General features: G+C 62.7%; 2 protein-coding genes across 5 annotated transcripts in view; one reads left to right on the forward strand and one right to left on the reverse strand.

The window, feature by feature from the left end:
• Positions 1-331: 331 nt before the first annotated feature.
• CCAR2 (cell cycle and apoptosis regulator 2) lies at positions 332-6,904 on the forward strand. Its single transcript, XM_050715717.1, has 20 exons — positions 332-389; positions 480-574; positions 658-749; positions 867-981; positions 1,119-1,245; positions 1,676-1,772; positions 1,893-2,009; positions 2,071-2,302; positions 2,413-2,526; positions 2,765-2,928; positions 3,739-3,937; positions 4,079-4,285; positions 4,361-4,552; positions 4,655-4,835; positions 4,919-4,998; positions 5,188-5,334; positions 5,420-5,502; positions 5,608-5,810; positions 5,890-6,095; positions 6,168-6,904. The coding sequence occupies exons 1-20, from the start codon at positions 332-334 to the stop codon at positions 6,207-6,209; spliced, it is 2,751 nt and encodes a 916-aa protein (XP_050571674.1). The 3' UTR covers positions 6,210-6,904.
• Positions 6,905-7,347: 443 nt separating this feature from the next.
• BIN3 (bridging integrator 3) overlaps positions 7,348-23,836 on the reverse strand; it is a 40,198-nt gene continuing 23,709 nt past the window's right edge. For 3 of the 4 annotated variants that reach the window (XM_035562832.2, XM_035562831.2, XM_050715794.1), the window contains 3 exons: positions 15,404-15,545; positions 13,652-13,786; positions 8,047-8,193 (listed from right to left, as the gene is read on the reverse strand). In XM_035562832.2, the coding sequence (XP_035418725.1) occupies positions 8,047-8,193; positions 13,652-13,786; positions 15,404-15,545 (424 nt within the window). Of the gene's footprint in view, positions 8,194-13,651; positions 13,787-15,403; positions 15,546-23,836 lie in introns of all 4 variants that reach the window. The other variant, XM_035562830.2, reaches the window with a different exon arrangement.

Below are 23,836 nucleotides of genomic sequence, written 5' to 3' on the forward strand. Positions count from 1 at the left end.
GAATCACATCACGCCGCACCGCACCGGGGCCGGTCCCCGTCCAGGCGCACCCCCACCCCCAATTTTCTCCCAATAAAAGCTTTTTCCACGATTTCTCCGGCCGTTCGCTGTGTTGTCGCTCGATGACGTCACACTTCCCCCTTCCCCCCCCCCCCCCACCGTGACGTCACTCCGGAGCTCTCGCCCCCTGGCGTCACGTCCGGCGGTGCGCTCCGACGGGCGGCTCGGGCTGCGCCGCTTCCGCCCCCTTTGTCTGCGCCCCCCCGCCCCAAAATCCCCTCACCCCCCCCCCATCCCCAACCCCCCCCCTTTACCTCCCCCCACCCCAAAAATGGCCCAATTCAAGCGGCAGCCGCCTCCCCCCCGCCCCCCAGGAGGCCCCTTCCCAGGTGCGCAGCGGTGATTTTGGGGAGGTTCTGGGGACCCCCCCCCCCCCCCCCCCCCCCCCAAAATTTTGGCTGACCCCCCCCCTCCTATAGGGCCCCCCCACTCGTCCTCCTTGCTGGGGCCACCTCCGGGCCTGCTGACCCCCCCGGTGCCCGCCGGGCTGCTGCAGGGCGCGCGGCACCTGCAGGTGGGTGCATGTTTTTTTGGGGAGGTGGGGGGGGGGGACCCCCCAAAATGAGCCCCCCCCCCGCAGCACGAGGGTCCCCTCAGGTGGGCGAGAAGCAGCGCGTCTTCATCGGGGTCGTCAGCAGCCTGCACGACTACTTCGGGGTGGTGGACGAGGAGGTCTTCTTCCAGCTCAGGTACAGGCTGGGGGGGTGGGGGGGGGCGTGCACGGGGTGTGGGGGTGTGGGGGGCACAAGGGGCAGCTCCCCAATCCGCTGATGGGGACCCCCCCCCCCCGCCTTGTTCCCGGTCAGCGTGGTGAAGGGCCGGGTGCCACAGATCGGGGAGAAGGTGCTGGTGAAAGCCGCCTACAGCCCCGGGCAGGCGGTGCCATGGAACGCGCTCAAGGTGCAGACGCTCTCCAACCAGGTACCCGCGGTGAGACCCCCCCGCCCCCCCCCCCCCACCACCCCCCGGGGGGCTGCTCCGCCCCCCTCCCTGCTCGCCCCCGACCCCGTGTCCCACCTCGCCCCCCCACCCTCCCGTTTCGTTGCTCCATCCCCCAGCCTCTGCTGAAAGCCCCGGCCCCGCTCCTGCACGCGGCGTCCCTGGGGCAGAAGCAGGGCATCCTCGGCGCCCAGCCGCAGCTGCTCTTCCAGCCTCACCGCGCCCCGCCGCTCTGCCCGCAGAAACGTGAGTGCTCCCCGGGTGCCCCCGGGTTGTCCCGGTGATGCTCCAGGTGTCAACGGGTGTCAGGGGCATCACGAATCGTCCTGGTGATGCCCCGGGCATCTCAAATTGTCCTGGTGCTGTCTCGGGTGTCACGGATGCCCCGAGCATCGTGGATCGTCCTGGTGATGCTCCATGTGTCACGGGTGTCCTGGGCATCACAGGTTGCCCTGGTGATGCCCTGGGTGTCACGGGTGCCCCAGGCATTGGGGATTGTCCTGGTGATGCTCCAGGTGTCACGGATGTCCCCGAGCATCATGGGTTGCCCCGGTGCCTCCTGCCTCCCCTCGAAGCCCCACCTGGGTTGCCCAACAAGGGGATGCTGCAGACCTTTGGGTTTTCCGGGGGCAGAACCTCTCCGCCACCTCTTATTTATTCCTGTTTTTCCCCCCAGCAGTGAACTTCTTCCCGTTGCCCCCGTCCATTCCCCTGAGCCACCTGGGGAGGCAGCCGGGGCGAGGAGCGAAGGGCAGGAGCGACGCGGGCAGACGGTAAGGGCGCAGCGCTGTCCTGGGGGGGGAAATCTGTGGGTTTGGTTCCCATAAAACCCATCACAGCTCCGTGCTGCTCCTGGTGGGTTTTTTCCCCCCTTCCTACTCCTACGGCCTCAGGGACGACTCGGACTCCAAGAAGAGGAAGCAGAAAGGCGCCGAGCCCTGGGCAGCGAAGAAGCCGCGCCACGACGTGCCGCAGTACCGCGTCCACCTGGCGCCCTACGCCCCGGACAGGTGAGTGCAGGCGCTCAGGACCCTTCCCACGCCCCACAGCACCACTGACCTCTGCCCCCAGCCCCTCCTGCGATGCCATGGAGGTCCTGCGGCGCTACTGCAGCATCCCGCTGCCCGGAGGCTTCTACGACATCCGCCTGCGCTGGCTGGACGCCTTTCCTCTCGAGCAGCCCCTGAGCCTCCGGCACCGCAGCCGCATCCTGGTGGCTGACCCCGATGAGGTGCCGGAGCCCCAGGGGGGTGCTGAGCAGGACCCCGCTCCCCACGACGCCGATTCTGCCTTCAGCGCCAAGGTGAGGTGACGGTACCCAAAAGACCAGAGGTGCTGCGGGTCTCGGTGCGCAGCTCAGCACTCGAGGTGGTGACGGCCCCGATGTCCCCGGGGTGTCCGCTGTGCCCGCAGGTGCTGCTGCTGTCCTCCCCGGGCCTGGAGGAGTTTTACCGTACCTGTCTGCTGTGCGTCGACGAGGCCGGTGAGCAAAGGGAGGCTCCCGAGCACCCGACAAAGCAGATCAAGGTGTGCGCCCAGAGAGCACGCGGTGCGGTGTGGGCTGGGCTGGGCTGAATTCCCCCTGCTTTTGGGGAAAGCCCTCGGGAGAGGAGGTTTGGTGGCGCGTTGTCCTCTAAAATTATTTCTGCTGCGGTGGCATCTGCAAAAAAATCTGGGGGCTCTGCAAAATCCTGGGGACGGAGGCTTTGGGGAGGAAGGGGGGCAGTCACAGCGCAGCCCGTGCTCAGCGCCTGCCTCTCCCTAGTTCCTGCTGGGGAGGAAGGAAGACGAAGCCGTGCTCATCGGGGGGGAATGGTCCCCGTCGCTGGACGGCCCCGACCCCGAGGCCGACCCCGTGGTGCTGGTCCGCACGGCCGTGCGCTGCGCCAGGGCGCAGGCGGGGCTGGACCTGAGCGGCTGCACCAAGTGGTGAGTGGCGGTGGGGAGCGCGGCGTGGGGTTAAATCTTCCCCTCCTGGGAGCTCTCCTAGCTCTGGGATCCGGTGGGTGGTGCAAGAAACGCACTTACCCGCTGGTACGGTGGGAAACGGGGCCCTCCTGCCCAGCCCCCTGCCGGGAGCGCACCGGGCGCATCCCCGCAGGTGCGCAAACACCGTGCGGCGAGTGGCTGCTGGCAGCTTTGATGGTTTTTTGGGGAGCATCCCCAGGAGCAGGGGGCTTACGCTGCCTCCTGTCCCCCTCCTGGGACCCCAGGGCACCCAGTGCTGTATGGAGGGCGAGGGGCAGCACGTGGCTTTCTCCTGGGCTGTCCCAGTGCCCGTGCAAAAAAGCGTGGCCCTTGCCCGGCTGTGTCGCTGCACTGCAGATATATTTTCTATATTTTTTTTTATGTGTGTGTGTGTGTATATATATAAATATATAGCATTCCTGCTCCGGGTAACCGTGGCAACTGATTTTATTTTGCTTAAACCTGGCCCGGCATGTGACGTGGTGGGGAAGGAACAGCTGAGGGGAGATGGAGAGCTCGGTGCCGGGGGGAGGCTTGGCAAGGTCCCAGCCACGCTCGTAAGCGCTCTGGCTTCGAGCCGTGGCGCGGGCTGGGCCACGAGCGCCACAAGGTTTGGCCTCGCTCTGTGTCCCCCCCAAATGGGGACAGTGGGTGGCCTTCGTGTGACCAGTCAGGGTCTGCATGACCTCTCGAGGCCCGTCGCTGCCAGTAGAGGGGAAGGTTTTGTCGGGCAGCCCGCGCTGGCCCTGACGGTGCCGCGCCGTGCCGCAGGGTGCGCTTTGCCGAGTTCAGGTACCTGCGGGAGGGCGATGCGTCCCGCCGGGAGGTGGTGGTGGTCTTCCTGCCGGACGTCTGGGGCTGCATGCCGTCCCTGGAGGAGTGGGAAACCTCCGGCCAGCTCAGGGAGGAGAAGGGGACCTCGCTGCCTCCATCGCCAGAGGACACCGCGATGGTGAGGCTGTGCCATGGGTCGGGCTGCCAGGGCTGAGGCTCGGTTCAGATGTCCCAAAAGGTGGCTTTTTTCTGCGGACGGCCACATTTTGGAGAAGGCAAGAGGCCTGCCCAGCTGGCAGCCTCTTCACTTCCACCTAAACAGGGCCTTTTTTAGCAGACGGAGGCCCCCGAGCAGCACACGGACCCCACCGACCCCTCGCTGGAGCCTGAAGCAGCCGAGCCCGAAGCCCCCTCTGCCCCCAGGGACCTGGCCCTCATCGCCCGTCCCCCCTCCGCTGGGCAGCACGGGCAGGCCGCCTGCTCCAACATCTCCCTCTACACCCTGCTGGAGTACAGGAGGCGGCGGGAGAAGCTCTCCTTCGAGGTAGGCTCCGCGTGGCGTGGGTGCATGGGGGGCTGCGCACGCAGGTCCCCCCCTGTGCCTCTGTCCCTTCCCGAGGTGGCCGTGGTGGCCGAGCTCTTCCAGGAGATGCTGCAGCGGGATTTCGGCTACAAGCTCTACAAGGCGCTGCTGGCCCTGCCCGAGAAGGACGAGCTGCTGGAGAACAAGAACCCGGAGGCAGAAAGGGTGCCCAAGGCGGCGAGGGAGGTGGCTCCGGGGGCTGCCAGGGCTGAGGAGGAGGCTGAGCAGGTGGGATCCCGCTGACCCCTCAGAGCACCGAGCCTTGTCCCCATCTCCTGCCCCCGTCTCACCATCTCTTGTCCCATCTCCCCATCTCCTGCCCCTGCTCAGCACCCTCCAAAAGAGGAAGCTGAGGAGCCCGTGGGCAACGAGGTGGCCACGGCAGGCGAGGAGCAGGAGAGGTCTAAAAGCGAGGGCAGAGCAGAGCCCAAGGACTCTCCGGATGAGCTGTGCGTGCTGAGCCTGGAAGGCAGCCTGCTGCTGCTCCGGGAGGAGGAAGAGGAGGAGTTGGGTACGTAGCTGGCACGGAGCAGGGGCTCAGCACTTCCCCGGGGGGCTGCAGGTCCGGGGGTGCTCCCTCCTGCCCTTCCCCAGGCGCCAAGCTGGAAGAGGCCGAGGTGCGCTCCGACGCCTCCAACCACTCGGAGCTGGAGCTCTCCTCGCTCCAGGACGTGGTGAGCACCCCCCCGGCCCCCTCCAGCCCCACCGAGGGCTCGGAGCACGGAGGGGAGGCTCCGTGCGTGCGGGGGGGAGCCGGGGAGGAGCGTGAGTCACTGCCTCCGTCCCACTCGCCCTGCGCTCCCTCTGCGCCGCGGCGGCACGGCGAGCTCAGCCTCTTTCATCCCTCTCTGCGATTTCGGCAGCCCAAGGAGCTGCACCCGAGCGCTGCCCTGCCCCTGGACGCCCTCCTGGCCTTCGTCTACTTTGACTTGAATTTCTGCGGCTACCTCCACCGCAGGGACCTGGAGAGGATGCTCCTGACGCTGGGGCTGCGCCTCTGCAAGGAGCAGGTGAGCGCCGGGGGCTCGGACCCGGCTCCAGCTCGGGGTTTTTTTTCCTGGGTCCTGACCTGGGTGCGCTGTGTTGCGGCGGCAGGCGAAGCGCCTGGTGAACCGGGTGGTGACCCAGTCCCTGTGCCACTACCGAAACCTTCGCTACAGCCGCCATGAGGACCCGGAGCCGCCCGGCACTGACCCCCTAACCGAGGAGGAGCCCCCAGGTAGGTGCTGGGACAGATGGAGCAGGGAGGGATCCCCTTGAGGCGCAGCGATCCCCGCGGGGAGCCTGCCTTGTGTTGTCCTTCTTCCAGGGAACCTTCCTCTGCTGCCTCCTGCCCCGCCGGAGGTGCCCCCGTGCCCCAACGTGGGCCTGGTGTCCCGGGGGGGCACGGTGCTCAACGTGGGGAAGCTGCTGGAGAAGGCGGAGCAGGCGGAGAGCAGCCGCCTCTACCTGGAAGGCAAAATCCAGGCGCTGGAGGCCAAGCTGGGTGAGAGCCGCTTTGCCTGGGGGACCCAGCTCCCCGTGCCTCATCCTGCCCGGTGCTGACGGGTGCTGTGTGTCCCTAGAGGAGAGCCAGCTGCGGGTGGCAGCCACCGAGGCCAGCAACCGGGCGCTGGTGACGAAGCTGCAGGACCTCCAGCGGCGCCTGGATGAGGCAGAGGAGAGGGCGAGGGAGGCCGGGAGGCAGAAACTGCGCCTGGGGAGGCTGCTGCAGGAGAGCAGAAAGCGCCTGGCCCCCCTGCAGCTGGAGCTCCAGGCCATCATCGAGAAGGTGCTGAATGCTTCACCCCTCATCCCCGGGCAGCAGCATCCTCAGATCGTGCTCATCGCTCTTCTCTTGCAGACCAGCTCCTGCTTAGAAGAGGAACCGGCCTCCTCCAGCTGACCTCGCTGCCAAAATGTGTCCCCCCGCGGGCGAAGGCTGTGCCCCCGTGGCCGTGGGCAGGGTCCCCGTGAGCTCCCCCTGAGCCTTTCCTCGAGAGGTCGGGGCTGGTGGTGCCCCGGGCACCTGGAGCCTGGGCAGCCCTAGGAAGGGGCAGGGTTTGTGCTGAGAAATCGTCCTCGTGTAAGGGAAACCTCGGCCGCAGGAAATCTTGCAGCCCAGCGTGGGCGCAGGGGAGGCAGGACAGCTCCGTGCTCCATAGCTGACCTCGTGAGTAGGGACAGAGAGAGTTTTGTTTTTAATAGGACAGAGGGCCCCCAACCAGGCCCACCGGGGGCCCCCCCTCGCTGTGTGGCAGCCCCCAGCCTTAGGGGTCAGCTTGGCGCTTCGTGCAAGCCCTCTAACAGCTCTCCCAAACCTGGCAGCCCCTGGGGAAGCTCCCATCCCTGTAGGATTTAGGGCTGGAGCTCTGCAGCCCTGGCTTGTCCCGGAGCTGTGCCCCAGGAGCTGTGTCCAGAGGGATGCAGGGGGCAGCTGCCAGGGGTCATGCCGCCTCTCCTCCCTGTCCTTGAGCTTGAAGACGGGTAGTAGGGCAAAGAGAAAGCCCCCAACTCAGGATTTAATTCAGACTGTAAAAAGCGGCAGCACCTTGTGTTTAACTGGAGATCTTTCTTCTCAGAGTCCCTTTGGGTAGCAGGCCGTGGCCATTCCATCCCCTTTTCTCTTTCCCACCCTCTCCGGCTCTCTGCGGGCCCTCTATACCTCTTTTACAACCCAAACCCTCAATAAATATTGTCGACAGCTCGGTGTCCCCCTCCTGTCCCCAGCAGTGCTGCCTGGTGGCAGCAGAGGGCGGCAGCAGCCCGGCGCAGCGGCACCAGGGGCTGCTTTTGGGGAAAAAACTTTTGGGAAGCATCCCTCTGCTGCAAACCATCCCTCTGCTGCTGCTCCGGGAACCTCTCTGCTCCCTGCCCCCTCTTCCCTGGATTTGCTGTTTTTCGCCATCATTTCATTTTTTCACGTTTTCAGCCCCATGGCTTTGCTCTCCCAGCCTGGCGCGGGGCCACCCGGCGCCGGGGCGAGCGATCCTCCAGCTGCAGGGGTGGCCCCACGGAAACCAGCAGCCCCAGCACGGTGACTTTCAGCTCTTGGATTTAATCTGTCCCGTTCATAATCTCTTCCCCTTAACAGTGTTTGATCGGGTGAGGGCTCCCCCGAGGCACTTTGCACCGTTCCTGCTGGGAACGGGTCGCATCCAGCAAGGAACCCCTCACCCTCCGGGCAGGGCGCGCAGTCCTCGAATGACCAGCTCCCAAAAAACCGCATCCCGTGGGAATCTGAATGCTTCTGCCCTCCCCCTGAGGGTACCGGGCTCCTTCTAAGGCACCAAAAGAACACCCTACAGGCAAGGAGCCTGGGCCGGAGCCTGGCACGGGGAGCCAGCAGGGAGCTCCGCACCGGCGCTGGGTCAGGGCAGGAGGGCGCAGCCCGCTCCTCTTCTCGGCTGAGCTGCCCCACAACCACCTATTTAATGAGAAGCCAGGCTCCCACAAGTCAGGAGGGCAGAAACAGGACGGGGATGCCCGTGGCTGCCCATCCTGCAGCCTCACAGCAGCAGGTGGGGAGGGCCCTGCTCTGTGCGCCCCCCCCCGCCCCAGCAGGCCCCGTGGCAGGAGGGCAGAGCTGCTGGGGCGGAAGATGGCACAGCCAGAGCTTTAAACCCTGCACCATCCATCTGCGCGTCCCCGGAGAAGGCAGGGAGGGGGCTCAGGAGCTGGGGGGGCTCCATCCCCAGCCTCGTTACCGGTGCCCCCCCCCCCCCCCCCGCCCTCCCCAGCCCTCAGTCGTCGGCCACGATGGACAGCGCCCGCAGCTCGCTCAGCTTGGCTTCGTTCTCCCGCTCCCGCTGCTCGTCGCTCAGGCCGGGCTGGTCGATCTGCGCCGTCAGGTCCCCGAAGATCTTGTGCATCTCCGTGTAGTAGACGACCTGGGGGAGGAAAAGGGGGGGGGGGGCAAGTGAGCAGAGCTGGGGGTCCCCCCCCCCCTTACCCCGCCAGGCTCCCGAGGGGTGCAGCGCTGCCCGAGAGCGCCCGTCGGTTTTGTGTTTCTGGTTCCAAAATAGCTGCCCCCCCCCTGCGGCGATGCCACCCCCTTGGATTATTACAGCTCACCGCCTTTTAATAACGCGCTGCCCTTCGCTGCTCGCGCCCAGCTGGGATGTCCCTGCCCTGGCACTGGTGGCACTGGAGCTGGTGGCACCGGAGCTGGGCACGGCCGACAGGTCCCTGCAACGCATGCAGGGGGACTGTGGGCATCTGATACCCCGCAAGAGGCTGTGGGGGGGGGCGGGGGGGGGTCTTAATAACGTGCTAATTAGCTCCGCCAATTAACTCCGGCACCGAGCAGCGCTTCCCGCAGCCAGCGGGTCGGTGCAGGCAGATGGCACCGGGCTTGGGTGGCAGGGAGGGAGCCAGAGTTGGGCCCTGGGGGAGGAAGAGGAGGTGCTCGGCTGCCTGGGGGGGGGGGGGGGGGGGGGGGGAGAATTGGGGTTTGGGCTTGGGGTTGTGCCACGCATCGCCCCCGCTCGCCCCCGGGGAAATGCAGCCCCCCCCCCCCGGGGAAATGCAGCCCGATCCACGCCGTGCACCCCCAGCCCCATTCCCCCAAGCACAAGGCTGGAGCCGTAACAAGCCCCCCCCCCCCACCCCGTGCCGTTCCCAAATCCCCACCCCAAGGCGGGGGGGGGGGGGGGGGGGGTGTTTCTGGGGGCGGTCCCGCTGCTCCTGGCCCCATTTTGCAGAGGGGCACAGGCGAGGCTGGCGGCGGGGGCACCCGGCGCGGTGCCGGTGCGGGTACCCGCGGTCTCCATGGAGACCATCTCCCCATCTCTCGCTCCAAGCGATGCTGATTTTGGGCAGGACCAGGGCAGCTGCTGGGGGGGGCCCGGACCCCTTTTGTTGCTCGATTCCACCCCCCCCCCCCCCCCCCCACTCCTTTCCCCTGGCTCCACTGCTGGTGGGGTGCGGCGGGGGCTGCTGCGGGGCCGGGGTGGTGATTCAGCAGCAGGGCTCATTTCCACAGTGACTAACGCAGCCCGCGGCGGTGGCACGGCTGCCAGCGAGGGGCTGCAGCGCTCCCGGCACAGCCCCGCTCCCCCCGTGCCCCCCCCACACCCCCCCCCCCCCAACCCCGCGCCCCCAAAACCCCCAGGGCACCCCGCATCTCCGTGGCACCCACCTGGGGGCACCGCGCACGATGCCACGGGGCCGAATAAAGCTCGGTGCCCTCCAAGTGCCCTCCGAGTCAGGGCAAATATTTTGGGTGCTCTTTTCCCCCCCCCCAAACCGAGGCTCTTCTTGCAGGAGGCGCCGTTTCTCCGGGTCGCCTCGGGGAAATGCCTCTCCCAGTAGGACCCCAGAGCCTCCCCAGTAGGAATTTGTGGGGTGGCTGCACGGCTCGCCGCCTCCTGCACCTGATCGCGGCGCTCCCACAGACACATTATTCCCCCCGCCCCCCCGATGAAATCGGGGTGAAAACTCAGAGCCAAGCGGCAGCTCGGAGGCGAGGGCGAGGAATTCCCGGCCGGGCTGGCTCGGGGAGGGACGGGGGCTTGCGAGGACGCGGCCGCCCTGCCCAGGAGCCCTCCTTTGTGGGCTACGCTGAAAAGCCACCAAAGCCTTCCTCGACCAGGGTCCTGGCCGTCTGGGGGGGCACCGGGGGGGGGGGCACGAGCCCTTGGAGCATCACCAGGAGATGGGGACACCGCGGTGTCACCCCTCTGGTGGCCCTGTACCTGCTGCCTGCCAGCGGCTCAGTACTTTTCCAGCTCTGGCCGCCCTAAGCTCCGGCCACATCCCCTCGAATCCCATCTCCGGCTCGCGTTTGAGACCGAGCCAAAGGCCCCGAGCACACCTGTCTTGAACTAATTCTGTTTCGGGACACCGTGTTCTCCCCATTTTCTATAGATCCTATTTACAACGGGGCAGCGCGCGTTACTGTAGGTCCTGCACGAAACGAAGCTTTGGGGCTGCTGCCAGGGCCCCAAGCCCACCGTGGCCATACAGCCAGGCTCGAAATCCCCGTTTAATTCCCAGCTTCGCCACGAACCCGGAGCGGTATCACGTCTTCTAGCTGGAAAACAAAGCACGGCGAGGGGAGGAAGTGTTCCTCGTGAGCTCGCGCCGCCGACGGGGCACCAACGCCCCCCCCCCCCCCCCCCCCTTTCATCTCCACGGGGCCACTTCAAAGCTCCCAGCCGGGGAAATATTTGCCTCCGTCGGCTCAGCCCGGGCACGTGGGTGGACAGAAGCATTTGGTGGGGGATGTTACAGCCTCTGCTCCCTCGTGGCATGCCGGCAGGACACACCCGGCTCCAAGCCGTGCCATGGGAACCCAAGCGCCTGGCACGACGGCCTCGGAGGGGCTGCTTAGGGTCAAAGCCCTACAGCCGCTGCTCCGGGGCCATTTTTCCCTTTCTTGTAGGGGAGAGGCTGAGCAGCCAGTCCCTGTTCCTAATTCCTGATGCCAGTCCCTGATGCCAGTCCCTGTTCCCAGTCCCTGTTCCTAATTCCTGATGCCAGTCCCTGATGCCAGTCCCTGTTCCCAGTCCCTGTTCCTAATTCCTGATGCCAGTCCCTGATGCCAGTCCCTGTTCCCAGTCCCTGTTCCTAATTCCTGATGCCAGTCCCTGATCCCAGTCCCTGTTCCCAGTCCCTGTTCCTAATTCCTGTTCCCAGTCCCTGTTCCCAGTCCCTGATCCCAGTCCCCGTTCCCAGCCCATCACCACGCCGCTCACCACGTCTAACTTCAGCCCCCTGCTTTTTCCAGGGCCAGAAAAAAAAAAAAGGAAAACTGTGCCGTTTCGCACCGGGGCTGCCTCCACGTGGCAGTTTCTCCTCGGGGACGAGGTCTCCGAGCATCACGGAGCCCGGCACGCCCCGGTTCCTTGAGAGCCGTGCGCCCGTGCCCCCGCCGGGCAGCCCCCGTGGGCTGTGCTCCTCGAGCGATCGCTGCTAGAGATACGGTGGGGGGGGGGGGGGGGGGGCTGAAAATAGAAATTGCACCAAGCAACGAAAAAGCCCCGAGAAGCTGCTCAGTGAGGCGTGGAGGCAGAGCTCAGCCCCAAAGCGGGGTGCGGGGGTGAATGGGCCGGCACCGGGCAGCGCAGCTCCGGCCCCCGGATGGGGATGGGGAAAGGGATGGGGACAGGGATGGGGATGGGGATGGGGATGGGGATGGGGACAGGATGGGGATGGGGATGGGGATGGGATGGGGACAGGGATGGGGATGGGGTGGGGACAGGGATGAGGACAGGATGGGGATAGGGATGGGGATGGGGATGGGGATGGGGATGGGGATGGGGATGGGGACGGGGATGGGGATGGGGACGGGGATGGGGATGGGATGGGGATGGGGATGGGATGGGGATGGGATGGGGATGGGGATGGGGACAGGATGGGGATGGGGATGGGGATGGGGATGGGGATGGGGACGGGGATGGGGACGGGGATGGGGATGGGGATGGGGATGGGGACGGGGATGGGAACGGGGATGGGGACGGGATGGGAACGGGGATGGGGACGGGATGGGGATGGGATGGGGTCAGGGATAGGGATGGGGACGGGGCCACAGCACCCCTGCCACCATCCCCCTGGCCAGGCCCCTGCAGGTGAGCAGCCGCTGCATGGAGTCAGGGCTCCCAGGTGCTATTCCTGGCTCGCCACTGACTCATTAAGTTACCTTGGGCAAGCCACTTCCCTTTTTTTGTCTTTTTTTTTTTTTTCCCTTTTTTTTTTTTTCAGCCATCTGCAGCAGGGGAAACGCTGCGCAGCCCCTGGGGTGTGCAGAACCTGAGGGGGGGGGGGGGGGGGGGGGCACCAACGAGGCTTGTGGGAGCAGCAGGGTGGGGAGTGGCCCCCATGTCGGGTGCTGTGGCACCCTGCACCCTGCTCGGGGCACCCTGCTCGGGGCACCCTGCTCCGGCTCACCCCAGCATCCACGCCGGGCTCCCGACGAGCGGAGGCAGCAGCCAGCTGGCGGAAAAAAGGAGGCAGGGCCATTTTGGGCAAGGACGGAGGGGCAAGGCTGCTCTCCGGGGAAAGCGCCAGCAGCTCCCCCGATGCCCAGATAGGGCAGCCGGCGTTTGGGTTTCAAGGTCTCGGCCAAACGAGCCACCCACAGCGAGCGGCCGGGGAGGGTTCGCGTAGCTTGGCAGGGGGAAGGGCCGGCGAAACTTCGCCGTGGCTCCAGGGAGTCTGGTTGTTTCAGCTGCCACGGCTGGAACACAGAGCCCCGCGCTCCCGATTGCTAAGGGAACAGCTAGAACAGCATCCCCAGCATCGAACCAGGCGGCGGCAGGGGGAACGGGCGCCATCTGCTAGGTGAATCAGCCTGCAGGCAGCTCGCTGGCAGCTCTGCAGCGAGGCCCCCGAGCCGGAGGTGAGCCCAAACACGTGCTCCTTCTCCCCGCACCTCCCCGCAGCCGTCCCGCGGCACCTGGGTCGCTGCAGCAGCAGCTCCTTTACGAACGCCCCCGCCAGCAGCAGCGGGGATGTCGCCGCCTCCTGGTGCTCAGCACACGCAGGTGGCCGAGGTGCCCGAGAGTCAGACCTTCCCAAAGCTCCTGCAGCAGGGGGAGAAGGGGTTGGAGCCCCAAATCCTGCCTGCCTGGCCAAGATCGTGCTCCGTGCTAAGGGGAGAGCCCAGCGCTGCTCCCCCGTGCTCGATGCAGGTCAGATCCCGGTGCTGTTCCCCCCCAGCCTCGAGGAAGGGGTGAGAGGAGAAGAAGGTGAAGGAGGAGCAGCAGCGAAGCACGGGAGCGAGCTGAGGATGGGAAGGAAAGCAAGCTGGGCTTTATGTAGGCCACCCCTCCTGCAAACCCTCCGTGCACGCATTACGCAGCCTCCCCTGTCTCTGCCAGCAGGCGCCAGCTCTGGTTACCACCAGCCAGAAATCCTCAGGCTGAGCCCTGAGCGTTCCTTTCATCATCTCCACCAAAATCCGAGCTCAGGACCACGAGCGCAAAAGCACAACAGAGCCGACGAGCCACCGAACGCCGGTGGTTAACGTACAAGCAGGGCTCGGAGCGCCTTCCGCACGGGGCAGGACATGGCACGGGCACCAGGAACGGACCTGATTTGAGGCAGATCTGCAGGAAATGGTGAAATCACCCCCAGATGTCCTTTCTGTCGGGCAGGCAGCCCGCACCACAGCACCACGGGTGCCAGCAGAAAGCCAACCTGCTCTTCTGCCAGGGCAGCATCCCCTGGAGACCTGCCCGGTGTCCCAGCATCGCTCCCTCTGCCCTTTCACAGTAATAAAATCGCTGTGGGTTTGGGTATAGGAGCCAGAGGATGGCTACGTGTTACCTAGGTGGTGCCCAGCTCAAGAAAGTGGCTTGCTCGAAGGCAATTCAGGCCCAGGGGGACCTCTGGAGCTAATCTCACCTGCGCCCGGACGAGGGACTCGAAGCTGGGCTTGAAGTAATCGATGCGGCTGCTGTAAAACTTGGGCATTTCCTCCAGGAGCTGCTTGTTTTTGGCCTCAAAGTCCTCCTTCACCGGCCGCAGCTCCTCGCGGGCCTGCGAAACGAGACGGGAGGGGAGTCAGGTGCCGGGGAAAGCCCTGCCATGGGCAGAGCTGCGAGGATGTGCCCTGACCCGAGGACAACCGGTGACCAGAAAGCCCAAATTTTGGGCCCCAGCTCTGCCCCAGGCCATCGGGAAAGCCTCAGGACACCACGGGGGCTGCTGGAGAGGAGACCACGAGCTGGCTGCTCCCCTCCCTGCAGGAGGACGTGGGCAAAAAAATGTCCCCAGAGGACACCCCAGCGGCTCCGGGACTGGCCGAGCTGGTGCTGAGCCCCCAGGGCTGTGTCCCCCCAAGGGCTGTGTCCCCCAGGGCTGTGTCCCCCCAGGGCTGTGTCCCCCAGGGCTGTGTCCCCCCAGGGCTGTGTCCCCCCAGCCTCACGCCCTGTGATTCCCAAGAGCTTCTCCCCTCTCCACTTTCGCCTGTGACCTTCAGCTGAGCGAGCCCACCCGGCTTCTTTAAACAGAAGCGTGGGGAGAAAGGGAAATGTCTCCGGGATGGTGTGGAAAAGGGCAGGAGGGGGTGGGCAGTGAAATATTAGACCCGTCCAAGTCTGCCGCTTAATCCTGCCGCAATTCCGACGGGCGGGGGGGGCGCCGCGGTGCCAAAAACCCCGCGCGCGACGCCGGGTGGAAAGGAGCGAATTTGGGGTCGGGCAGGAATCGGGCAGAAAGGCAGCTAGGCTGGGACTGGGAGCGTTTTAACTCAGTGGGGAGAAGTGTTTGAACTCATCCAGCATCGAGCAGCACCGGGCTTTGCGCCAAAAAAGGCACCAAACTCGACGGCGAGCCCTTGCTGAGATTCCCCAGTTCGCCACCAAATTCGGGGACACGAATTCGGGGTTTGGGGTTTCTTAAGAGCAGCTCTGGCTCCAGCGGGCGTCTGAGCTCACGCCGCGGTGAGCTAAGGTCTTTGCGGGGGCGGGGAGGGGGGGAAATTATATCACAGGGAAGTTCATTAGGGTGAAAAAAAATGAAATAACTAAAACCTGCTTAATCACCAGGACAAAAGCACTCGCAGTTTTCCAGCCGCAGCTTTAGGCACCGAGGCTAAGCAAAGTAAGCGGCTTATGACTAAATCTGAGGTCTCTTTTGTCAGCGCCGATAGGGCTGTTCTTTAACACAAAACTTCATTTTGTCTTCAGAAAATCCACGGTCTTTTGGCTCCCGAGAAAGTCACCCGGCTCCTTCCAGGATCCCGCAAACGTTCTGCGGGAGCGGGACTTCGGGCGAGAATTTAATAATAAAATAATGGCGATTCTGCTCAAATCTGGGAGAGAAAAGGGAATCTGGCGAAGCTGCCTGTGGACCGATTACTGCGATTTTCCAGGACGAATTTTTTTCTGCAACAGGTGGCAAGCACGGCGACTCGGGAGGCTCTGAGCTCTGCCTTTCTGCGTACAGCTGCTCGGGCAGGCGCTGAGGGCGAGGGGAATTCCGCCCACCGCCTGCTCGTCCCAGCGTTTTCGCTTCCTGTGGATTTTTTTTATTTCCCTTTCTTTTGCAAACAGAAAGCTCAGCGTGGCTCTGAGAGAGCTTCACCCCAGCCCTGGGCTCCCAAGTGGCCACGTAGCTCGTGGCCAGGGTTGCCCCAAGGCTTCGGGGCCGTACCTGGTGCAGCTTGGCGAGGACGGGGCCGGTTCTCTCCTTCTCCTCGTACTTCTCCACCTTGGACTGCAGGCGCTTGTAGTCCTGCAGGGTTTGCTCGCGGCGCTTCACTGCCATGTTCAGGCTGGGGAACACGCTGCTGAACCTGCCGGGGAGAAGAGGACAGGAGGGCTTTGAGCAGGGATGTGACACCGAAGACAACCTGCCACCCCAAAGGCCCCCGGGGAAATGTGCCACCCCAAAAGCCCCCCAAGCAATCTGCCACCCCAAAGACCCCAAATTGCAAAGGGGACACTCGGCAGCCCCGCTGCTGTCCCTACAGGCCGGTGGAGCCGGGGAAAAAGCGCCGCCGTCGCGCCGCAGGTGCCCCCTAAATCCCCATTTCGTCACGCGCCGTCGATGCACTACAAAGCCCTTCAGATCTCCCGCAGCTTCTTCCAACAGCTGCACCACGACGGGCCAGGAGAAGCAAACGAAGCCCTGGGAGGTGCTGAGAGGGGCCAGCAGGGCGCAGGATACGGCCCCGGCACGGCAAAACGCAGGGGATGGAGGAGAAACACGGCCGGGAGCTGCAATCCCTGCTCTGCCCTCGCGCCGCCGGCCCCGCTCCTTTCCAAAAGTCAGCCCCGTGCAGGGCCAGGATTGAGAAAATGCTGAATAACACCACCCGGGGGGGTCAGCACAGCCCGGCCCCAGCCCAAAAGCTTTCCTTAGGTTCCTCCAGGAGGCTGGAAGAAAGGCTGACGTTACATATATACACGATTTGTGAGTCCTTGCCAAGGTTTTGGGGTTTTTCTTAGGGTCAATCCACGAGTTTCGGGGTGTGTTTTTGAACAATTATTATGAAAATCTAGCCCGTTTTGGGAAGCCTGGTAAAAGCGCTCTGAAGGTCCCAACCTGCTTCTGGGCTTGCCTGCCAGCCCTTCTGGTTTTACCATTAATTCTTTATTTTTAACGGCTTTCCCCCTCTCTCCCAGCTGCCGTGTTTAAGAACAGGGAAAGCTGCCTTATCTGGGACGGGGACGGAAGCTGCCCCGGAGAACAATGCTGTTAATTCGGGCGAGCAAAGCAAAGAGGAAAAAAAAATAACACTTTTTCCCCATTTCCTTGTGCGTGCGTAGCTAGCTAATGCGTTTTTTTCCCCAATATTTGGCTTTGAAAAGCAAAAAGCAGGCACGGGAGCGGCACCGAAGTGTTTAGGAACGTCCCTGCGTGGTGCCCTGCCTCTGCCCGTCGGCTGCGGTCCCCTTCTCAAGGGTCAGCTCTCGGGATCAATCCCAGCCCCCCAAAAAATCCTGCTCGAGCCCTGAGAAATAAAACCCAAGCAGCTGCACGTGCCTTGAGTGGGGCTCGCTCTGCCCTGGGCTTTGCCGAGCCACCCAAAGGTGAAGGGAGCAGGAAAAATAGTCACTGCTACAGCTGCCGGCCCTGTTCCTCAGTTTTTGGGGCAATCCCAAAATCCCAAATCCCCGTCTCCCGTACGGCACGGCTGGAGAAGCGCTCCGCACCCCAAACAGAAGGACTGGCGGGAGCCAACAACGCGCCAGGCTAGGGGAAGCTTCCTGTTATTAAAACGTGTTACAAATCGAGGGAAGGGGAACATCTGACGGCGAGGACGAGGGAATATTTCGGAGCGTGGCAGCAGAGGCAGCCAGCAGCTCTGGGTGAGGGGAAGGCAGGACCCGGAGCTTCGCTCCCAAATTCGAGCCCTGGGCGTCTGCGGCAGCGCACGGCGAGGCCGGTGCCGTTCAAACCTCATCTCCCCGTGCTCACCCCGAAGGTGCCGCCGTGCCGTGCCACCGTGCACAGAGCCGGAGCCTTTTGTCCCCGAGCTTTAGCAGGTTGGGGTTTAATCATTCCTCGTTTGGACGGCGGAACACGGTCGTGCTCCGCGGCCCCGATGGCTGAGGACACCCACGCTGCCACGCGCTCACCCGCTGGCGTCCCCGCTCCGAGCAAAACCTCAAAACCACCGCCCGGCTGCCGCTCCCGAACACCCCCGAGAGCCCCCCGACCTCCCCGGGCACCCTCCCGAGGACATCCCACGGGGACAGCGGTCTCCAGAGACCGCCCGTGGGGGCAGCCCCCAGTCCTGGCACCGGCAACGACGGCGCCACCCGCCGCGGGCTCCGCCAGCCGTGTCCATCGCGGGAGGCGCAGCTGGGAGCTGAATTACGGCCCCGTGCAACCTGAAAAAGTCATCAGGGAGCGGGACGCCGGCCGGGCGTCACCCTGCCATCCAGCTGGCCCCCCGAGTGTCAGATGCTGCTGCCCTGACATTGCTTTTTATGGTAAACCTCCCGCGCCGTTACATCGGGACGCCAGCAGCCTGCGGGGGCTCCCACCGGGTCCCGGCTGCGCAGGGCTCCGAGCGCAGGGCTCACCGTCCCACGGGCTGCGGCGAAAATTCCTCCTCTTTTTCCGCACGGTGCCCCCAAAACGTGCCCCGAAAGGGCCGGGTGGCCGAGGACGTGGCACGGGAACAAGGGACTGCACGGAGGGAGGGGTCGGGGTGCCCCGATTTCGAGGCGGACACGGCACAAAGGCGCACGCGCTCCGTGCCAGCAGCAAAACCGTAACGTCAGCAGCTCCCGGTTGCAGCTTCTGCAGAAATAATCCCAATTATTAACGAGCTGGTAATGGGGACGAGCAGTGCCATCAGGCCACAGGGCCACGTCTTGGGTTTCTGGGTTACGTCCCCGACAGGGGGCAAAGAACCTTGAACCACCGGGTGTCTCCCCGGTGCTGACGGGGTGGCCTCGACCCCACAAGCCCAGCTGCTCCCCCGCGATGTGTGGGGCAGGAGAAGTCGGGAATGGGGCCGGGAACGGTCCCGTCAACAGCTTGTGGGGTGGCAGAGCACCAAAAAGCCACCTCCGGGGCTGCCAAGCATCGTGTCAGCACCGTGTGCTGGATTTAAACTGCGTTTTTCCTGTCTTTTGAGAGCTTTCTCCCGCCCGCTCGGCACTTCCCCGGTGCTCACACATGAAAAGAGGCACCGAGAGGAGCGGAGAATTAGCGTGCAGCCCTTTTACATCCGACAAACCCCGTACCGCAGGGCAAGAGCAAAGCCTTTGGCTCCAAAAAGCAGCAAGGGAGAACGCAGGAGACCATCGGCGGCATACTTTCCACGCGCTTTGAAGTTAAATCTGGTTTTAAAGCCAAAAAGGCTGGATCGTTTTCTTGTCCCTTGCATCAACTCGAGCGTTTTTTTTCCCCCTTTTTTGTCCCTAGCATCAACTCGATCATTTTTTTTTCCCCTTTTTTGTCCCTAACATCGACTCGCTGAGATTTTGCAGCCCGTAACGGGAGGCCACCGTACTCCGTTGGTGCTTTAAAAAAATCAAAAGAGCTGCTGAAGCTGCAGATCGAGGCTGGTACCGTGTAGGCACAGCAGCTACTGTCTCCCAAGGCCTTTTAATGCACGGATTATTTCTGCTTTTCAGAGCGAGGGGGGTGTTCAGCCCTGTAAGCAGCCGTGAGCGCGACGCACCGTGCCAGCTCCTCGGCCCCTAACCGCCGGGTGCTGGGGCTGAATAAAAACCATCGAAACCCCGTCGGGTGCCGGCTTGGCTGGTGGCATCTCCGGCTGTGTCTCGGCGAGGTTCTCCTTCTCCCTGGCAGGAGCAGGAGGAGCCTGAGCCCCCCTGACCCTCCCCGGACACCTCGGTGAGCTCGTCCCGTGCCGGAGACGCTCGCAGCGGGTCGCTGAGCCGCCTGGCTTCATTTTCACGTGATTTAGATCAGCTCAGGCAGGGAAGCGTGCTGCTCCATCGGCCTGATCCGCAGCGAGGCGAGGCTGCCCCTCGAAGGAACTAAATTACTCCGTATGATCTCCCCGTTAGCCCGTGAGCACTGAGATTCACCCGAAGGTAGGGGAGAATTGGCTTTCTTTGCCATTTTGAAGCCCTGCCCGGGTTTTTTCCCCTTTTACAGGAGGGAGCCGCGTACAGAAACGCGATCTCAAGCCAAGTGCCAGGGGTGGTAAACACAAGCGGCGGGCGATAGGAAGATCCCCGCGCCTGCCAAGTTATTCCCAGGACGTAACAAACGGCCGAGCGGCCGCACAAACATCCCGCGCGTTAATTACAAACCCTCCTGGTGGAAAGCCTGGCAGCCAAAAAAGCCCCCAGCAGCTCCAAGCACATCCCCCTGCCTCCCAGTCCCTGCCCCAACAACCCCGTGAGCATCCCAAATCTTTTCCCAGGAGCTTGATTTAGCGTTTTAAGCCCGGCAGCCAGGCTCGAAGACAAGGGACGAGGGGTGGCAAGCCCACGGGGGAGCGACCACCAAAAAGCAAAGGGAACGGAAACGAGCTCAAAACACCAACCCCAGTGGCAGGAGCCGCATTTTAGCAAGCCAAGGGAAGCCTCAAAAGCAAATCCTGGTTGTTTCACCCATCCCCTGCATGTGGAGCAAGGAGAAGGACGATTCCTCCCGCTGCAAAATGCGCCGACAGACGGGGATGGAAAGCCCCACAGGCGTTGGTATTTACCGATAAGCCCAACACCATCCCCTGGATGTGCCACCCAGGCCCTGCTTTTATAGCAGGCGAGCGGTTCTGACAGCCAAAAACATGCCCAGACCCCAGCCTCCTGCTCCGTGCCCCCCTTTTAACCCAAAAAAGTGAAAATTGGAGCCGGCTCCGAGAAAATTTGCTGGGTACGGTGCTGAAAACAGCACGGGAGCGGAGGTGAAACAGCAGCAGCACGGGGCATTAGGGCCCCGGCCACGAAAGCAGCTTGCAGAATAAGCTGCCGCTGCTCCTTGTCACTTTTTAGGCAGCGGATTACGGCGCAGGCAGCTTAGGAGGAGCAGGTGAGGGGAGATACGAGGGGATAACAAAAAGGAAATCCAAATCACTGCCTCCCCGCTGCCCGCCAGGGGAGTAAGGGGAAACATACCGGTGAGCTCCTCTTAGGATGACGGTTTAGCCCTGAAAAAATAATTTATTTTTTATTCTTTTTAGGAAAAAAAATAATAAATCACCCGACTCTCTGAATTATAAATACCGTTGCCACCTCGTCTCCGCTCCAGCCTGCCGTAATTAAGGGACAGGGAGCTGCCACGGGGGATCAAAGCGCCGTCAGGATCCCACCGCTGCCGCCTTCGTTAGCTCGCCAGCCCTGCCGCCAGGTCTCCTGCTCGAAAATTGGAAATTTCCCCCTCCGGAGTGACACAGAGCCGGCTGCCCAGCTCTGGCGTTCGTCTGCCGGGGTGCTGGAGCAGCAGGATGAGCCCGCTGCCAGCGCCGGGCACCCGCCTGGGCCCAGGCTCGCCGGGTCTGGGCACGTGGCTTCCCCCTGACACTGACCTCAGCCAATATTTGGAGCATTACAATTGAGAAAAGGGCTCGAGGCGCAGGGAAAAATGATGCTAAAATGTATTTTTCCTCCCCGTTTTGCAAGTGCCCCAAGCATGACCGGGCTGGCACGCACGTGCGCTCATCCCTGCGGCGTTACTGTAGGCACAGGGGCTTGGAAAATAAAAGTAAAAGCAATTGTGCAGGGGTAGCACCGGGTATGGGGGGACAAAGAGCTGTGGAGACGCAGAAGTGATGGAGGAGGAGGAGGAGGAGGTCCGGGGAGGCACGAGGAAGGCTCAGCATGCGGGCTATGCTGGGGGATGCCTGCCATGCCTCAGCCCGTGCCCACGCGTCCGTCGTGGGCCCGTCCGCCCACCAGGAAGGGGAAATGAAAACCAGCCCTTCCGAGCCAGAGCGAGGAGCACCAGAAAAAAAAAAATAAAATAAAATAAGATGAAAATAAAAATACCCCAAGCGGGCTGGGGATTTAGGCTAAGAGCCGCGGGGGTGCCGGGCAGCCGTGTGGCTAGCTTTGTGCGTGAAATCCTCATTAGGGGCCCGTAAGGACACGAAAGCCGCTTTTCCTTTTCCGGTCCCCGGCACCCCTGGGGCTCCTCGCGGCCGGTGAGCGCCGCTGCTGCCAGGAGAGGATGTGCAGGGCGAGGGCTCAGGGGGACCGGGGCGGGTGAGAAGCCCCCAGACCCTTGTGCGTGCACGGCTGGGGCGCCAGCAGGGCTTGGCTGCTCCCCTCGGGGTGGTTTTTGCTCCCCGGATGGGATTTGGGAGCTAGATGTTGGGTTTTCGGACCTATATCTGGCTTTAAGTGAATTGCTGCAGCATGGGGATGGGGATGGGGACGATGCCACGAGCCGAGGGGACGGTGGCACCAGGGTGACACCGCGGCCGCCGCTCAGACGGACGGAGCTGGTTAAACCGAGAGGCTGCGGGATGAAAAGCGGCTCCGAACGCGAAAGGCATTAAAGGTTGTGAATCTCCAAACCACCTGGCTCCGCTAAGCCGCTTCCTTCCTCAGCCACCGGCACGCCAGAAGGGACACCGAGGTGACGGCGCGCGGTCTGGCACCGGCCCCGACGCACCTCGCTGGAAACAGGGAGAGGGAAGCGAAGACCCAGCTGCTTTCCTCTTGCCGTGCCCCAAAAATGCTGATCTGGCGTGAATTTGGGCTGCAGGAGGGGAGCGGATCCCTCCTGACCTCCCCCAGCTCCCCTTTCCCAGCCCGAGCCCCCTTTAAATCCACTGCTGCTTTCTTCGACGTGGTTCGACGTAATGTATTTCCCCCAAACCTACCGTCCCCGGACAACCGAGTGGAGCCTGCGCTGCACATGTGCCTCCGATTACAGCCTGTTACCAGCACCGCTAATTGCTTGGCTTATACTTATCTGTGTCTTTGGCTAATAAACCACAGAAGACCACCAGTGAAGCCGTAATAAAGCGCAGCTGTCGGAGCAGAGCCCGTTTCTAGGTCAAAGCCAGTTTGGGAGAGGCTGGGGAGAGCCGTCTCGGAGCGGGGAAGCCCTACCTAGCTGGAAATCAGAGCTCCCCGAGGCAGCTTGCATTAATCCCAAACTTTTATCCCCGAAACGTCGCCGGGCTTTCTCCGGCAGCAGGACAAGGGGAGGCGCAAGCTTTGCATTTCTCTCCTGCATCTCGTCAGCCTCCGAAAGGACCCTTGGGCTCCTCAGAAATGTTCCTGGCTCGTCCTCACACGTACCTACGCTGCTGGAGTCACAAAGAGGGAGGGAAGGGAACGATTTTTGTTCATTTTTCGTTCGGCACCGAGGCGCAGCCTCTGCAGGCGGGGGCTGGGAGCCGTTTAAGAGCACGCAGCAACCGCTCGCAGGTGCCAAAGGGCAGGAAGGGAAAAAAAAACAAAACACCACAGTCGAGTCCAATGGAAATTTAGGAAGTTGGAGAGAATTGCCAGGACTGGGAAGGAGCCAGGGCCTTGAAGTAAACACCCTCGTGTCCATTTAACCAAGGACGGGGCTGATAAAAGGCGACCTGAGCGCTTCGCCTTGTGCAAGGAAACCTCCCAGCGAAGCACCACGCCGTGCTCGGGCCAACCAGCCCCGTGTCCTGCAAGGCTCCAGAATTTCCCTGGTGTTTCCCTAGGGCAGGAATAACACGACGTGATCCTGCACGGATGCCTCCAAAGGGGTCTTGCCCCTCCTGCGCCTCCGCCCCGAGCCGAACGACAGCGGCGACGTAGGAACGGCTTCGTCACCTCGAGCTAAAGCTTGCCCAGGGTTTAAAACACAAGGCGAGGTTTGCAGGAAAAAAATAAAAGGTATTCTTGTTCCTTTCACCACGAGTTGGAGGAAAAAAAATAAAAAAAAAGGGAAGATTTCAGACGCACGAGCCCTTCTTCCAATTTTAACAGAATGCTGGAAGAAGAAGTTAATGTATCTTTCATGAGGACAATCTAGATAATAAGCAACACAATTCCACAGCAAAAGCCTGTGTTTTTTTTCTTCCTTTCTTCATGTTTTTTCCCTAAATAACCAAGAATTTCTGGCCGTTGATAGGCGACCGGGGCGATGCTTGAGTCACCGAACATCCCCCGAACAGCAGCGCGGCGTAACCTCACGCGCGGAGCGGTACGCGAGGATTTTTACTTTCAGATTTGGGCAGAAACAACAACTTTAAGAAAAAAAAAGAAAAAAAAAAAACACACAAAAAAACACCCCGTGTCAAAGCTAAACTAAAATTGTTATTCAGCAATTTGCAACACTTACTGTCATATTAAAGTCATTTTATTTTATTTTCGCTCGCCTGCTCCGTTCCCCTAACAAAAGCGGCAAAGCTCCGGCTTTCAGGAGATGTTTGGCGCAGCGGTGGCAGCGACCCTAAAATGTTTGGGGGGGACAGTCTGCGACACCGACACCGCTCAGGGCTGCCAGCACCGCTGGCAATCGGGCAGGCAGAGGTGAATTTTTTTGTCAACAACCCAATTTTTTGTCAACTCGGTGACAAAACTGCTGCGGCGCCGAGGCACGACCGAGCCGTGACGCACCGCGCGGCTGAAGTTAACTTCTGACGGCAGGGAGGAAAAGGGGAAAATGGGGAAACCTGCTCCCAGAGCAACGGTGTCAGCACCTTCAGCTCGCACG

Source organism: Cygnus atratus, chromosome 27, assembly GCF_013377495.2.
Source record: "Cygnus atratus isolate AKBS03 ecotype Queensland, Australia chromosome 27, CAtr_DNAZoo_HiC_assembly, whole genome shotgun sequence".
Lineage (NCBI taxonomy): Eukaryota > Metazoa > Chordata > Aves > Anseriformes > Anatidae > Cygnus > Cygnus atratus.